Source organism: Herpailurus yagouaroundi, unplaced genomic scaffold (assembly GCF_014898765.1).
Source record: "Herpailurus yagouaroundi ecotype Mexico unplaced genomic scaffold, PumYag 67690, whole genome shotgun sequence".
Lineage (NCBI taxonomy): Eukaryota > Metazoa > Chordata > Mammalia > Carnivora > Felidae > Herpailurus > Herpailurus yagouaroundi.
The window spans coordinates 1,832,128-1,848,923 of record NW_024420490.1 but is presented as its reverse complement, the minus strand read 5'-3'; the positions used below and the strand labels follow the sequence as shown (position 1 = coordinate 1,848,923).

At 44.9% G+C, this 16,796-nt stretch overlaps 1 protein-coding gene across 4 annotated transcripts in view; it reads right to left on the bottom strand.

The window, feature by feature from the left end:
• CA5B (carbonic anhydrase 5B) overlaps positions 1 to 16,445 on the bottom strand; it is a 51,937-nt gene extending 35,492 nt beyond the window's left edge. The window contains exons 1-3 of one of the 4 annotated variants that reach the window (XM_040468199.1): positions 16,349 to 16,387; positions 14,640 to 14,679; positions 6,185 to 6,379 (exon numbers count right to left, since the gene is read on the bottom strand). In XM_040468199.1, the coding sequence (XP_040324133.1) occupies positions 6,185 to 6,326 (142 nt within the window). In that variant the 5' untranslated portion in view covers positions 6,327 to 6,379; positions 14,640 to 14,679; positions 16,349 to 16,387. Of the gene's footprint in view, positions 1 to 5,231; positions 5,386 to 5,693; positions 6,115 to 6,184; positions 6,380 to 14,639; positions 14,680 to 16,348 lie in introns of those variants that run through there. The other 3 variants (XM_040468198.1, XM_040468197.1, XM_040468200.1) reach the window with 3 other exon arrangements.
• Positions 16,446 to 16,796: the final 351 nt, after the last annotated feature.

Here is a 16,796-nt window from a genome sequence, read left to right as displayed (position 1 = left end):
TGACGCGGGGCTCGAACTCACGGACCGCAAGATCGTGACCTGGCTGAAGTCGGACGCTTAACCGACTGCGCCACCCAGGCGCCCCATGCCAGCTCAACTTTTAATGTGTAGAAACTTCAGGCAAGTTTCAGAGGAACGAACTGTAGGGGCCACAGGTAGGCTGCCCCAAGATAGGCCACTTTGGCATGAATGCTATTTTGTGTTAAAAGCAAATAACCCCAGCAGATTCAGGAAAAGCTCTGTACCTCTCCCTCAACTGCTTGCTTATACCAGGAAGAGAGCTACTAATAAAGAGTCCTCTTTACTTAAGAGACTGATCTTAATAGGGCAACCTTTGTTTTCCAAACATCTCTCCACACCTTCCTGCTAATGGTCTTCCTCCCCTTTGTCCTCAGACCCCTACCCCTCTCTGTAGCTCATACAAGCCTCATGTTGCCTCACTATACTTGGAATTTTCATGTCTGTGGATTTCCCTTATGTATGCTATTAAATTTGATCTTCCTTTAATCTGTCTCATGTCAATTCGATTCTCAGTCCGGCTAGCAGGAACTGGGTAAAAGAAATGCTTCCCCCTTAACAGTTCATATGATCACATCTACCCATTTCTCATTTCTTAAAATCCTACAGGCTCTCCAGATCACTTCGAGCCCCTTCCCAGACAACCCCACACTACATTAAGCATCCCTTGATATCTATTCTCTGTACCTGCACTGCATAATAAGGTAACCACTCACCTTGCGTGACTGTTCAAATTGAGATGTGCTATAAATGTAAAACAGCGAGGGACCTTAAAGACTTAGCACAAAGCAATGTAAAATATTTCGTTTAGAATTTTTATACTCATCTCATGTTAAAATGAGAATATTTTGGATATGCTAGGTTAAATATTCTTCCTCCCCAACAAATATATTGGCAAAAATATTTTTAACTATATACTATACATATATATACATTTTTTTTTAAGTTTATTTGTTTATTTGTTTTGAGAGAGAGAGAGGGAGAAAGAGTACAAGTTGGGGAGGGGTAGAGAGAAAGGGAAAGAGAGAATCCCAATGCGGGGCTCAATCTCAAGAAAGCGAGATCATGACTTGAGCTGAAATCAAGAGTCAGACACTTAACCAACTGAGCCACCCAGGTGCCCCTTTATATACTATATTTTGCCTATGTTTTTGCTATTTTAGAATTAATTTTCCCGTTTTATTGAGATGTAATTGACATTATTTGTTCTTTTTAAAGATGTAGTTATTAGAAAATACAGAACTGCCTATATGGCTCTCATATTGGTGGTTCACATTATTCATCTACTGGACATTGTTATTCTAGGCCCTCATTGTTTTTTTCTCATTCGCCTTGCCCTCTTACCATCCTTTTTCTTGAGCTGTACAATTTTCTCATGTGATTGAAGACCATCCTAGTAGGCCCAAGGGCTTAGCACAGTGATAGGATACACAGGGACAGCCCCCTCCCTTGTGATATTGTTAGGGATGATCACAGAATCATAAATTGTCTTCTCAGAGCATGAGGGCTGTAAAAGGCACTTTGATGTTGAGCCCAGGTAACAGCAGCATACACATGCAGTCAACAACACAGAAGACTAAAGGCCACAGTTCCTGGGGGTCAGTTCAGGGCTGTTTGTTAGCTCCTTGTTGCTGCTGATACCACTGAAGCTATTAATACAATTCCAAGGGGCTCTTAATCAGCCTATTGTTTCTCAAGGTTATTTGAATGTTAATGAAAAACTCTATGTGGGGCATCCTGAATCTGTATTATTTAGGGATTATGAGAGTTCTTTGTGAACACATTGCAAAACAAACTTTTTACTACTATTGTCCTCTAGGATTTTTATCCTTCAAAATTAACTGGAGAAATAACAGAACAACTTTCTAACACAGTTCAACTATAATACAGACCAGTCCTGTCCAATAGAACTTTCTCTGATGATGGAAATTTCCATTGTGGTAAGTGCTAGCAACATGTGGCCATAACATTTTAATACATTTATATTTACATGAAAATACACACATGGGGTTAGTGGCTAGATTTTATACAGGGCAGAGAGTGGGGCACAGAGAAAGTGGGCTCTGTGCTGACAGCAGAGAGCCTGATGTGGGGCTTGAACTCACAAACCATGAGATCACGACCTGAGCCAAAGTTGGACGCTTAACTGACTGAGCCACTCAGGTGCCCCTATACAGTGCCATTCTAGTCCATGTTGTCCTAAAATAATATTTCTCTTCCATCTAAACATAGAGATCATGAAAAATAAGAATCAATGAAATAATAACAAATAAAAATACGTACTATTTCAATTCTAGATGATATTCTTTATATTTAATTAAGAATTAAAATTATTAAATTTATGTCGTTTTGGTCTCAGATCACATGTTTAATTTTTTAGGACTTTATTTATTCATTAATTTAAGGTATAGTGATTTCCCATTTACCCCTGCCCCCACACATGCAGCATCCCCCATTATGACCAACCCCCACCAGAGTAGTACATTTGTTATAATTCATGAACCTACACTGATACATGATAACACCCAAAGCCCATATGTTACACTGTAGTTCACTCTCGATGTTATATATTCCTTGGGTTTGGACAAATGTATACTGATCTGTATCCATCATAATATACACAGTATTTTCACTACCCTAAAAAAAATCCTCTGCTCCACCTATCCATCCCTCCCTATACTCTAACACATGGCAACTACTGATCTTTTTACTGCCTGCATAGTTTTGCCTTTTCTAGAATGCCATACAGTTGGAATCACACAGTTTGTAGCCTTTTCAGATTGGCTTCTTTCACTTAGTCATATGCATTTAAGGTTCCTACATTTCTCTTCCTGGTTTCATAGCTCATTTCTTTTCAGTGAGGATATAAAATTCCATTGTCTGGATACACCATAGATAAGGCATCCATTCAAGTACTGCAGGACCTCTTGGCTGCTTCCAAGTTTTGGCAATTATGAATGAAGGTGCTGTAAATATCCATGTGTAGGTTTTTGTATAGACATGAGTTTAAAACAATGCTGGGTAAATACCAAGGTACATGATTGCTGAATTGTATGGCAAGGATATATTTAGTTCTGAAAGAAACTGCCAAGTTATCTTGCAGGGTGGCTGTACCATTTTCACCAGCAATGAGTAAGAGTTTGTGTTGCCCCACACCCTCATACCCACTCGGTATGCTCAGTGTTCTGGAATTTGGCCACTGTAATAGGTGTTTGCTGATATCTTATTATTGTGTTAGTTTGTATTTCCCTGATCACAGATCACATAGTGGGGCATCTTTTTATATTCTTATTTGCCATCTATAGATCTTCTTTGGTGAAGTGTCTGTTAAGTAAGGTCTTTGATCCGTTTTTAATTAGACTTTTTTATTGTTGACTGTTGGGCTTCATTTTCTGATCTACTCTAACACTGAATGTTTTTTGTGACAATTAACATAAATTTCAGTAGAAGATATACTAAGCGAATTTGATTTTATTTTCATCTTGGGTAACAGGGGCAGGCTTTTAGCTTTATTTTATCATACTACAAGTCCTCCAATTAGGACTGTCAACACTGTCTGCTACTTGAGATAACAGCGAACAGTGATCTGAGTCGACAGCCAATGATTCCCTGGGAGGTGAGAAGCGGGGACTGAAGATGGATCCCAGAGCACAAGGCCCTAGTGAAATGCTGCTTCCTGAATTTGCCATATCCTCCTACTTCATTTACTCCTCATTCCGCTTAACCCAATCTTTTTTTTTTTTTTCTTAATGTTTTCATTTTATTTTTGAGACAGAGAGAGACAGAGCACGAGCAGGGAAGGGGCAGAGCGAGAGGGAGACACAGAATCGGAAGCAGGCTCCAGGCTCTGAACCATCAGCACAGAGCCCGATGCGGGGCTCAAACTCACAGACTGTGAGATCATGACCTGAGCCGAAGTCGGACGCTCAACCAACTGAGCCACCCAGGCACCGCCCACTTAACCCAATCTTAAAAATGGTCACAAAAACATCTGATGGGGGCACTGAGCCTATGACGATAAGGATGGTGATGACGATAATCGTAGTACTAGGAGTAGGAGTACTTGCCCACACAGTCTTCACTGTACGGCAGCCACTAGCTATGGGCTTTGCAGGTTATCTTTTCTAGCCCTCAACGATCTTGGGTCATTCTTGGTCACACAAGTACACAACGAGGCCTTCTGCCGTCGTATTAAGCTGCCAGTGGCTCAGAGCAGCAGAAATTACAATATTCTCCCCAGTGAAAACAGGAGGGGCAGAGCAATATGCCAAAAGCAAAACCAAATCATGACTGTCGCCAGTTTCTCTTAGTAAGTTAAAAACAAGAACATCTGATGTGAAAAATTAATCAAGGAAAGCCCATACCTCCCCAAGCCACCGCGTTTTGTTTGTCAGCACTAAAAGAAGCAAGACATATGTATGTTGGACTTTAGACCTTTATCTTTCTTTTTTTTTTTTTTTTTTAAATTTTTTTTTTCAACGTTTTTATTTATTTATTTTTGGGACAGAGAGAGACAGAGCATGAACGGGGGAGGGGCCGAGAGAGAGGGAGACACAGAACCGGAAACAGGCTCCAGGTTCTGAGCCATCAGCCCAGAGCCTGATGCGGGGCTTGAACTCACGGAGCGCGAGATCGTGACCTGGCTGAAGTCGGACGCTTAACCGACTGCGCCACCCAGGCGCCCCTAGACCTTTATCTTTCAACTCTCTGTTAAAAAAAAAAAAAAGTAAAACTTTGGTAGTTACATAAATATGACTCTTTTTTTCCATTTGAAGCCTCAGACCACAAAATGCCAGTGTTGAGAATAAGCCAGTCCCAGTAGGATGTGGGTCTGCTGGTAGGAAGCCACACCCAGCAACCAGAAATTTATTATGACTCCGACCAATTCATTTTAATGAGAGCATTGTCAATGTTAGAGGAAACAAAGTAAATTCATAATAAAAATGCATTTGTGAAGAAGTTTCAAGTCCTTGGATTTAGCTAGATTAGTGCTACTGATATAAAAGCATTCCTTTCTTACCTTCTTTTTTTAGTATGTGCTTATGATGTCAAAAGAGAGAAAACCCAGAGAGAAAAAGCAGAGAAACCCAGACTTAGGAGGAAACCAACATTTGAAAACCCTGCGTCAATTCCTTTAAGATAATAGGAAGTATGAAAAATTCCTCTTTCACAATATACTTAGGCATTTTACCTCTCCACAAATTCAAACTCACCTCTCCACAAAAACATGCATTCTTATTCTCTCCTCTTGTCCCACTGATTTTTAACCAGGGCAATTCTGTCTCCCACAGAGCTCATTTAGTAATGTCTGCTGACATTTGTGGTTGTTCTAACTGGGTGAGGGTGCAACTGTCATCTCTGTGGATGACCACTGTGGATACAGGGCAGGGATGCAGCTAATCACCCTACAGTGCACGCTTCACGTGCAACGTCACAGAGTGGCCCATCCCCCCGGTCAGTAGTGCCTCGGTGGACAATCCCTGCACCACAGGGATGCGCCAGGGAGCTGGTGTCTCAGGAGAAGAACGGGATGAGGGAGGTGTCAGGAGAGACCATCTGCCGCCTCCCTTGATGCCGCACTGACAGCAGAGCACACGCTGGCAAGCTGCTCGGCTGGAATTAAGTCTGCAGTTTGTGACTCGGGAAAGAATATTCCAGAGCGCGAAGCCACTGACCTGCTGGCAAACGTGAATACGCAACTTGCAGAACGTTAAGATTCACGGGGAGAATTCGCCGTCTGTGGATCCACGTAAGTAAGAAGACCACTGCTAACCACAACAGCACAGAACAGGTTCCAGAGTACCGGAAACTGGGACATCTCCCTTGTCCTATTTCGGCACGACATCCTTTGAACATGTTAGAATCGGTCAAGGAAAGGACTTTCTGAACCTTAGGACGGTTTTGCAATATACGTGTATCAAATCACCACGCTGCACAACTTCGACTTATACAATGTTATGTGGCAACTACATCTCAATGAACCTGGGGGAAAAGAATTTTCCACATTTATCTGAGAAGACAAGTAGAGAAACAAGTAGCTGTTCTCACGGTTCTTAGGGTACAGAATCCCACTCTGGAATGCCACTGACAGCACGTGGATAAACAGGGCACACGTGATTGCTACGAAACCAGCCTCTCGCTCTCTCGAAGGCAGCGGGGTACTCACAGGCTCGGTTCCGGGTTTTGTACGTGCAGGTGTAGAGGCTGCAGGGCCTCGCCGGCACGGAGCTGGGGATCTGGAATCTTCTCCATGGTGACCTGCATGGAGAGGCTTGCAGAATGGCCCTGAGGATACTCATCACCACCATGTTTAGCTTGAAATGTTGATCAGGCCCGAAATAACATGCAGGAACCTAATAACCTAGAGGGAGGAGGACAGAGAAGGCGAAGCTGTAAACAACCGAGGGTGACCATCGAGCGGAAGCTCTGAGTAGGGCAACAACATTAGGACTCTGAGCACACATGGTGGGGCGGGGGTGGGGAGGGGTGGAGGGGGAATGAGTCAAGAGTTAATCCACTCCTCTTCCTGAAAATTACCTGCCACTCCAGCAGGAAAGATCCTTTGCTGTCAAGTCTCCTTCCCACTTCTGCCTGCACACCAGCCACAAGGACTCCGGTTCTTCCCACTCCCTATGCTCCCTCTGGCCTCAGGGCTGGTACAGATGCTCCTCCTTCTCTGGACCACTCTCCCTCCATCCCCACCTGGTTCTTCCCCCCCACCCTCCTCCAGGTGTTCCACTCCAGCATCACTTCCTAGAAGCCTCCCCTGACCGGCACTCACCAGGTGAGCCCAGCACCCTCGTCTCCCCCATGGTGCTCCTTGCAGTTGAACACCTCATCAGGAATGTACTTTATGACGCCACCTTCCTGGCAGCCGAGCCCCATGGTGGTAGGGACCATGTCTGTCTCTCCCGTAGCTGTATCTCTTACTGTCTGGCACCTGATGGCCACTCAGTGACCTGGGCACACTTCCTTGGCGATAGAGAAGATGTTGATCTTAACTAATTTCAAGAACCACAAACTGTGAAGTGATGCCAGAACGTTCTAAGACAGTATGAAGGGTTTTTCCTTTTCCTACATGCCACCGTCACCCATTTGTGGGGTTATTTATACTTCTGAAACACTCTGGAATGCTTGACATTTAAGGGTAGGGCCCCAATCCCTACCTGTAAGATCTGAAGGACCCCCAAAGTTCTGTACGATCTGAAGGAGGACCATAGCTAAATATGAGTCTAAGCCGGTCTCACAGGGATGGAAGTTCTGCCAGTAAACGTTTGTATTTCAACATTTATCGTCATTTCCTTTGTTCCAGGCACCATGTTGGGTGCCGGGACGCAAAGCCGAACAAGGCACGAACTCTACCTTCCAGGTGTGCCATTAATTTCTCCTGCTCAGGGCCTCTTGAAATGCACATCATACGGGAAGGGAAACCATGACTCCTCAGATTCTGCCTTCAGCCTATTAGAGGCCTCTCAATTGTCTGGCAATGGTGGGGGAAGGAGAGGTGCCCAAAGGCATAAAAAGAGAAATAATGATCCCTAGCAATGCTGAGCAAAGAGGCAATTGTCTCATTTCACCCTTTCCTCTCTTCGTGTACTTCACTGGTTTTAACTGGCAGTGAACTAGCTCTTCTCCCCTGTGCTGCTGCCCTTAACCTTGCTAGATCTGAGCTAGAGGAGAGGTCTACATCTAAGGGAAAGGAGAGAAAAAAAAAAATCACACCTGAAGTGTGTCCAGTAAAAACAGGAAGGAGAGTTACTTCCTGTTACTACCTGAAAGGAACCAGTGAGGGCTCCAGGCAGAACCCTTCATGACCATCAACGAGCCATGTGTCTGGCCAAGTACTGTAAAGTGACCTGTGGCAAGCAGCCAGCCTTGAAACCTGGTGCCACGTACCCTGTTGTATACATCACTTTGCCAGTGAACACACTGAACACAGGAAGCAAAGATGCATGGTCGCTGCATTAAAGGGGACTGGTAGAAAGTTCTGAATCCCATGGAGCCTCCTCACCTGCAGGCCTAACTACTTACCTGGGGTCTTTAGATCAGCGACAACTAAAGTATGTTTGCATTGCCAACAGGTATCAGAAATTCTCAAACCGACATAAACTCACTTTTGTTTAGTTTTATGTGTGTGCGCGCGTATACATACGCATACACATTTTGGGGCGATATGTCAATATGTACCTTCTTTAAGCTATGCAGATTTCAAATATAGATTGGTAATAAACCTTCAAGATATTATCAGGTTTTTTTTAATGTTTATTTATTCAAGAGAGAGAGAGAGCATGCGTGCACGTACACACGAGCAGGGGAGGGGCAGAGAGAGAGAGAAAAAAAATCCCAAGTACGTTCCGTGCTCAGCACAGAGCCCAACACGGGGCTTGATCCCATGACCCTGGGATCATGACCTGAGCCAAAGTTAGGAGTCGGATGCTCAACTGACAGAGCCACACAGGCTGCTTCTCAAGATATTATCTTGATAGTGCCTTGTGCCAAATAAAAGTACCTCATTTTCAAATCCCTCCATTCACTGAATTAACTCATCAGGTGTATGAAATAATAGACCATCGGCTACCTCCTTTCAGAATCTATTTCTTTTTTGTCCTTAATTTTTTCTTTTGGCAAACTTCAAATTCGTACAAACAGTGGAAATACTATAATAAAACCACCTCTATACCCAATACTTTATTCCAACAATCATCTGCTGGTGGCCAAGCATGTTTTATTTCTACCCTCCCTTCTACTTCCCCTCTCTGTATTACTTTGAAGCAAATGGTCAACATCTTAGAAACTTATCCATGATTGTTTTCCATAGGAAAATATCTCCAAATTTATAGTTTCTTCTCCACAAAAATCATCTGTAGAAAATACCCTCTGGTGTTGTTTATGGACAGAATATGAAAACAACCAATTTTCCAAAATTAAAAACATGGCAAAAAAGCCCAGTAACCTGATATTTTCTCAGTTCCTGCCTATCCCTTCATGTAAACATTTCACCTCTCTCTTGATATCTCCACCCTAATCTTGGATGAGAGTCATATCAAGACCTTTATGCTTTTTTCTAACTTGTAAGACTATGTGCAGCACGAAACTGTATAATTTATAATTGCAGATCAGCAGAGTAAAAGGATTATATGAACTGAAATATGTAAGAATAAGGCTTAATGTACACACTTCATCTTATGCAAGAAAGAATCTAGAACCAGAGAAGGAGGAGAAACATTTGTTCAGTAATGCTATACATGACGTTGACTCTTTCTGTGACTTCAAATGGTCTAAGGGCTGAAAAAGCTCTCAGAAAAGCTGGTAAGTGTTGTATAAATGAAAGTTCTTACTATTCAAATCGAGTTTGCTAAAATGCTACTGATGCTATAAATGCAAACACTAAGAAAATAGAAAGCAGTTTGGGACAATTTTTAATTTCATGTTTTTTGTTTTCTTTTTGAGACAATGCCATTAAACAATTCCAACTACAGAAGGTTCTTTCTGATAAAATCAACTTGACGGTAACATTTGTTTCTTTTTTCTTCAATGTTTACTTATTTTTGATATATAGAGAGACAGGGAGAGAGGGAGACAGAGAACGAGCAGGGGAGGGACAGAGAGAGAGGGAGACACAGAATCCAAAGCAGGATCCAGGCTCTGAGCTGTCAGCACAGAGCCCAAAGTGGGGCATGGACTCATGAACCGTGAGATCATGACCTGAGCCAAAGTTGGACGCTTACCTGACTGAGCCACCCAGGCACTCCAACAATAAAATAAAATTTTAAAAATTGCTAAGACGTATGGGAAAATCTTGCCTGAATTCTGTGCTTCTTTTCATTGATTTCCGTTCCTGACTTGAAGCAATAATGAGTGATTATCTCATGCAAAGCACCGGGCTGGGTGAAGACGAAAAAGTCATGTTTTCTCCCCATTCCCACAAACTTACAATCTATAAAAAACTATTAAACATGTAACTTTTCTGTTTTTTTTAGTTACCTTTTTGTATTATGGAAAAATGTACACAATGTTTTCCATTTTAACCTTTTTTAAGTGTACAATTCAGTGGCATGAAATACCACATTCACAACGTTGTGTAACCATCACCAGTATCTATACCCCAAGCTTTCATCATTCCCGGCATAAACTGTATCCCTGTTAAACAATAACTCCCCAAGCCTCCCCACCCCCCCCCCCAGCACCCCCTGGTCTACTTTCTGCCTCTATGTATTTGCCTATTCCAGATAATTCATGTAAGTGGACTCATACAACATTTTCCCTCTGTGCCTGTCTTATCTCACTTAGTATAATTAAGCGAATACTTCCTAATCAAAGCCAGGTGTGATGGCAGCTCTGACTCAATTCAATGAGAACACAGAGGGCAGAGGCTCTAAATTTTAGCAGGGGGCAGCATCTGGACCATGCGTCACAGGAGAGAGACAATTTGAACAGGAGAGGCAAAGCTAGAGAGATAGGGGTAATGTCAGGGATGATGAGGACATTTGGGGAGGCAGGAGTGTTTAGTAGTCAAGGCTGGAGAGGACAACTGAGGTTGAAATGGGTAGAACCTTGGGCTTATTCAATAATCAATCCCAGTGTCAGAGAGAGGTTGGCAAACATATCGAAAAGGACTCCTTTCTTGCTTAACAATCTAAATGGAAAAGGAGACTTAGTAATTCCCAGGAACCCAATGATAAGTACAACATATACTCAAAAGAAGGGACATGCTGGTTGTCCTTCAAAGGGAAAGTTGTGATAAGACACAGCCAAGTGCGTGTCTGACTGCCAGGGGAGTTGTACAGACAAGTGGGTACTCACTTGGCCCTGCATAAGAGGCTGTGTGGGGATCTGAAGCATGTGAGCGTGGTGCCCAGCGAAGTCTGGGTGAATGATCCTTGGTCTAGCTCCACAGAGAGCCATCAGGAAAGTACCGTGGCATGGCCAGGGCTGTGCTCATTCCTTGGGCGACTGCCCTGCTTTCTGTAGTCATGCTGTCTGTGCACGACACTGAGGCTGGTGGCTGATGACACCCGGCCCAGAGGAAGTATCTCCTGCCCACTTCTGGACTCGCTCTCTAGGGGTAAGGAGTACACAAAGTTCCAGCGAGCCTGCTGGTACCCTCAGCTCTTGGTCATCTTCTTTCACAAAGCCCACCAAGTAGTGGGCTGTGCGCAGGGTCTAGAAACCTGAACCATTTCTCTGTCTTCTAAGAATGCTGCTGACCTCACTGCAGTGAACATGGTCTCTGAGGATTATTTTATTGTGTTTTTAGACCAAAAAATCCCGTTTTGTTACAAAGCCAAATGTATCTGAATTTCCCATTATCCCAAGTCTGTTATGAATATTTGTTAAGGTGCTGGCCAAGCAGATGCCCAGGTGACGCAGCTGAAGGTGAAGCTGGATGGGACTGGAGATTAACTTGAAGAATATGAATTTCCAGGAGGCTGGAAGACCCTCAGGTATTATTCCACATATACAGGATGGTTTCTGAGGACTCCATGCGCACAGCGCAGGATGGATGGGAGTGGGCAGAACGGACGCGGGAAGGTCCGTGACAAGGAGATTCCTCCAACCATCCTTCATTCGATCCATCACTCTTTCATCCTTTCATTCATCAGGACGTCAATCGAGCAGCTACCAAATGCCAGACACTATTCTCGGATCACCGAGGAAATAAAACAAAGTCCCTATCCTGGTGGAAATGACATTCTAGTCGGGGAGACAGATAATAAACAGCAACGTAACACATAAGTCAGTTGCACGGACAATTAAAATAAATTCAGTGAAAAGTAGAGCAGGATGAGCTGACTCTGGAGTGCCACCGGGAAAGGAGTGTTGTTTTTGAAATAAATCGCTTGAAGGCGGCCTTACTGAGAAGGTGAAGTTTGAGCAAAAAGTTGAAGGAAATGAAGGAATTAGTTCTGGGGCTATCGGGGGAAGGGCATTCCAGGAAGACGGAATTGCCTATGCAGAGATCCTGAGGCGGGAGCATGGCTGGCACATGCAAGGGATAGTAAGGAGCCCAACACGGCAGGAGCAGAGTGGACTAGCAGGACGGTAGTAGGAGATAAGGTGGAGAGATCATGAATGCCAGATCAAGTAGATTTCTAGGCCACTGCAAAGGTTCTGTCTCTAATTCAGCATTTCTCACCCTTGACATTGTTGACATGTGACCAGATAACTCTGTTTTGGGGCTGTCCCATACATTGTACGATGGTTAGCAGCATCCCTGGCCCCTACCCATTAGATGCCGATGGCACACTCCCTCCATTACGACCACCAAAAATGTGTCCTGACACTGCTGATGTTCCTTGGAGAAGGGGAATCACCCGAGTGGAAACCCCCGCTCTAAGTGAAATGGGGGACACAATGGAGTTTTGGGAGCAGAGAAAGGACACAACCTGATTTGCATCTTTAAAAGATCATTCAGGGTGCCTACTGGAAATCAACTGGGATGGGAGGCAGGAAAGAAGCAGGGAGATCACTCAGAATAATCCAGGGGCTGGAACAAAGGATGTCGTAGTGGAGGTGGTGAGAAGCAGTTGGGTGTTGGCTGTATCCTGGAGAGACAGCCCGTAAGATGTGAAAGAAAGGACTCAAGGATGACTGAAAGATTCTCCGCCTAATCAGCTAGAAGGACGGAGTTGCCAGGAACCGAGATGAGCACCACAGTGTGCAGAACAGGTTTCGGGTGGGACAGGAGCAGCTCAGATTTGGGCACTTGAGTTTGAAATGAAATTCCAGGAATCCAAGTGCCAGAATATGAAGCACTGACGGGAGAGTGACAGTAGCGATGAACCAAGGTACTCTGTATGCAAGAGACTGCCATTTGGGTAAAAAAACCTAGGATCCGGCACTCAACTGGAAGACAGAAGAGGGAAGAAGTTGAAGAAGGCCCCATGATTTTATGGAGGGATGACGCTGACGGTAGAAGGAGGATGAGTCCCTGGAGAGAGAAATAAGCCGGCTCAAGGAGCAGGTGGGAAGGGAAAGAGGTCACTCTTCCCGTGAATCTTACGGAGTTGAGGTCCAAGGGGACAGCGGGAGGAAAAGTCTAGGAGAGAGTCAGTGCAGCTCTGGTGCTCAGGAGAGGTCCTGAGGTCAGAGAGAGAAGAAAATTCCCTTCCCTCCCCAAGGAGTAACAGGTGTATAGAGGGAGACTGACAAAATGCAGTGAGGAAGCCAAGAGACAGAAGGAAGAGTAAAGGCGATCAAGGAAGGAACAGAGCATGGAAGGTCAGGGGTGAGGAGGGTTCCAGGGAAATCCAAATAAACAGAAACTCAACTTAGCTAATGCTGGGCTACAATACCTGTAGCAATACGTGAGGTTATTTATGCCAAAGCCTAAAGATAATCCCCTCTGTTATATTAAAATTATAATTTATTGATAGTTAAATTTACCTGTTGATCTCATAAAACCTTAACTTGTAAAAACCATATATAATGTTTATCAAACATTATATATAACAATGAACTACTAGTATATATTACTAGATTTCACAGAAAATCCATCCTTATTTAAGTTTGTCCTTAAAGATGGGACAGTAGCTTGAATGGGCCCCAGGAGCGCTACATTTTTTTCACTATATGCCTTTGCTATCACTAATTATTTATGTACATCCTTAACTTTTACTAACATGTCTCTTTATCTGATGTTTTGCAGACTTAGAAATGTATGAAAAAAAGATTCTAAAAGCTTTTAAAGAATCATTAATAAATTATGTATTTATTAAATGATAGGGAGAGTTGATCCTTGAACAACACAGCTCCATTTGTATGTGGGTTTCTTTTTTTTTTTTAATTTTTTTTTAACATTTATTTACTTTTGAGACAGAGAGAGAGCATGAATGGGGGGAGGGTCAGAGAGAGAGGGAGACACAGAATCGGAAGCAGGCTCCAGGCTCCGAGCTGTCAGCACAGAGCCCAATGCGGGGCCCGAACTAGTGAACCATGAGATCATGACCTGAGCCAAAGTCGGACACTCAACCGACCGAGCCACCGAGGCGCCCCTGTGGGTTTCTTTTCAACAAATACAGTACAGTAGGGTAAATGTATTTTCTCTTCCCTGTGATTCTCTTAATATTCTTTTCTCTAGCTTACTTTAAAGTTTATTTATTTATTTTGAGAGAGAGAGCGAGCGAGCAGGGGACGGGCAGAGAAAGAGGGAGAGAGAGGATCCCAAGCAGGCTCCGGGTTGGCAGCACAGAGCCTGACATAGGGCTTGAACTCATGAACCATGAGATCATGACCTGAGCTAAAACCAAGAATCGGAGGCTCAACTGACTGAGCCACCCAGGTGCCCCTAGCTTCCTTTATTGTAATATAGTATATAATACATATAATACACAAAATATGTTAATTGGCTATGTTATTGGTAAGGTTTTTGATCAACACTAGGCTATTAGTAGTTATGTTTTAGGGGGAGTCAAAAGTTATAGATGGATTTTCGACTGGGCAGGGGGTTGGTGTCCCCTAATCCCTGTGCTGTTCAAGGGTCAGCTGTAGTTTGAACTCTGCCTGATTAAGCCATTTATATGTATGCAAAACAGACAGAAAAAAAAAGTACTAACTAAAGGTTACAATTACATTGAAGAAAATTCCTTAATTTTCATTAGACTGACTCTCCATTTTCTTACCTCCTGAGTTCCAAAGGAAGCCAGTCTTTTGCAATGTGCCCTGAAATGTAAATGAAAGGTTAAGCTGTCACGTCTTGACGAGAAAACGGAGCTTCTTCCTCTCACCCACTTCTTCCCCAAGATCGTGATTCCAATCTGGGGTGGCCAAAGGTTTCAAAATACATTTCCAGTAACTGTTTTGTGTGCCACAACCAAGCTCCCCTGTGGTGCCGATGAGATGGAATTTTCTTCCTCCCATCAGATTTCCAAAATATTCAAGTTCTCTCATTCACTCACAATTCACATTCTTTATCGAGTCCCAACTGTGAGTGGTCACAACCTTTCGCCTAGCTCCAGGGAGAACAGGGCCGGTGTGTACAGGCACAGAGAACCGTGCCCTTGATGATCTTGGCCTTCTGGTGAATTTCAGTCCTGGTTCTGACATAAAAATTATCTGAGAAAGGCCCTAGATAGCTGAAAGGTTTTCCATATTCCAACATATTCTGAGGGATGTGCAGGCAGATAAGGGGTAGGGGCTGGGGAGCTTCCCTCACCCGAAAATCTGGCTACTCCTTTCCTTATTCCAGCAAGGCTTTTATTTTTTTTTTAATTTTTTTTAACGTTTATTTATTTTTGAGACCGAGAGAGACAGAGCACGAATGGGGGAGGGTCAGAGAGAGAGGGAGACACAGAATCTGAAACAGGCTCCAGGCTCTGAGCTGTCAGCACAGAGCCGGACATGGGGCTCGAACTCATGGACCGCGAGATCATGACCTGAGCCAAAGTCAGGCGCTTAGCCAACTGAGCCACCCAGGCGCCCCCCAGCAAGGCTTTTAATAGCAGAGAGGAGGTGGCCACATTATCTGTAAAGGACTAAGAAGGAGAAGCAGAAAGCAATATAGTCTGTAGTATTCAGACGCTGGGAGAGAACAAGTTCGAACCAAATTCAGGTGTACACATTAACTTCTGTATTTCTCAAATTTTCCCAGGGAAAATACAGGGGACGGGAGGGTGCTTACATTAATATTAAAGAGTTGCCACCAGCCTTAAGGTAGCAGCGCTTAGCAGTGAATGCCACAAAGACTCATAACTATCAAAAATGTACTTAGGCGTTTTTCCTTCAGTTCTGGGGCGGGGCACAAAACAAAAAGGCCAGAAGTAACTGCGGAATGGAGAAGGCTCAGATTCGTCCACGTGACACAGCTGTGATGCTGAGTCCCTGCCTTGGGGGTGGCTGGGACTCCGTCCACAGACCTTGGTATAGTCGGGGGTGGGGGGGAATACAATCCAGACCCAAGTTAGTCCCAGTTTGTCGCGCCTTGGTTTCCGGAACTGCAATCTGAGATTTTGTAGCCCTTACCCCTGTCTACACCTATTTCACAGCAGGTTGGACTTGAGTTAATTCACATCCAACCACCCCTGGCAGCGCTCTCTCCTAGGGAACTGCCCTCACGCCTCCCCGCCAAATTCCCTCAGACAACTGTTTCCCCGCAAGTGCAATAACCCTAAGGAGGTGCAGCCATCTAGTTGATGAGTCCCATGGTAGAATAGGGCTGCGGGGGTGAAAGAGCGACGCCCCGCGGGGACCCCGGCAATTCTCGCTGGACCAACAGCTGTCCCGAGTCTGAGACCTGGCGTGGTGGGGCGGGGGGTGTGAGGAGGGTCTCAGCCCTCCCCGAGTCGGCGTGTCTCCGCTGTAGCCCCCACTCCAGTCGGCCACCGGCCCTTACCTTAGCGTTTCTCCAGAGCGCGAACCTTGGCGGCTAGCTCTAGTCCCGGGACCTGCCGCTAGTGCGGGGGGCCATCATAGCCACGCCCCACCGTCACGCCCCACAGCCTAGGCCACGCCCCTCTCATTTAGGCCTCTCCCCACAGGGCAGGACCCCGCCCCTTCACGTCCTTACGTGCCGCCCTGACCACGCCCCCCGACCGTGCTCTCCGTAGTCCGCGGCCTGGCCTCTCCGGCCCGGCCCCGGCCACGGCCACGCCTCCCCACCCGGGCCACCGCCCTGAGCTCCCCCTGGGCCCAGCCCTCCACCTTGGTTACGCCTCTGCGCTCCGCTCTGGCCCCGCTTGCCCCGCTTGCCCTGAGCCCCTAGCGCTCCCTCCTACCAGGCGGGACTTGATCGTAGGAATTTGAGATCGCGTGGGCGGCTTCCCCTTGTCTCTAGAGAAACA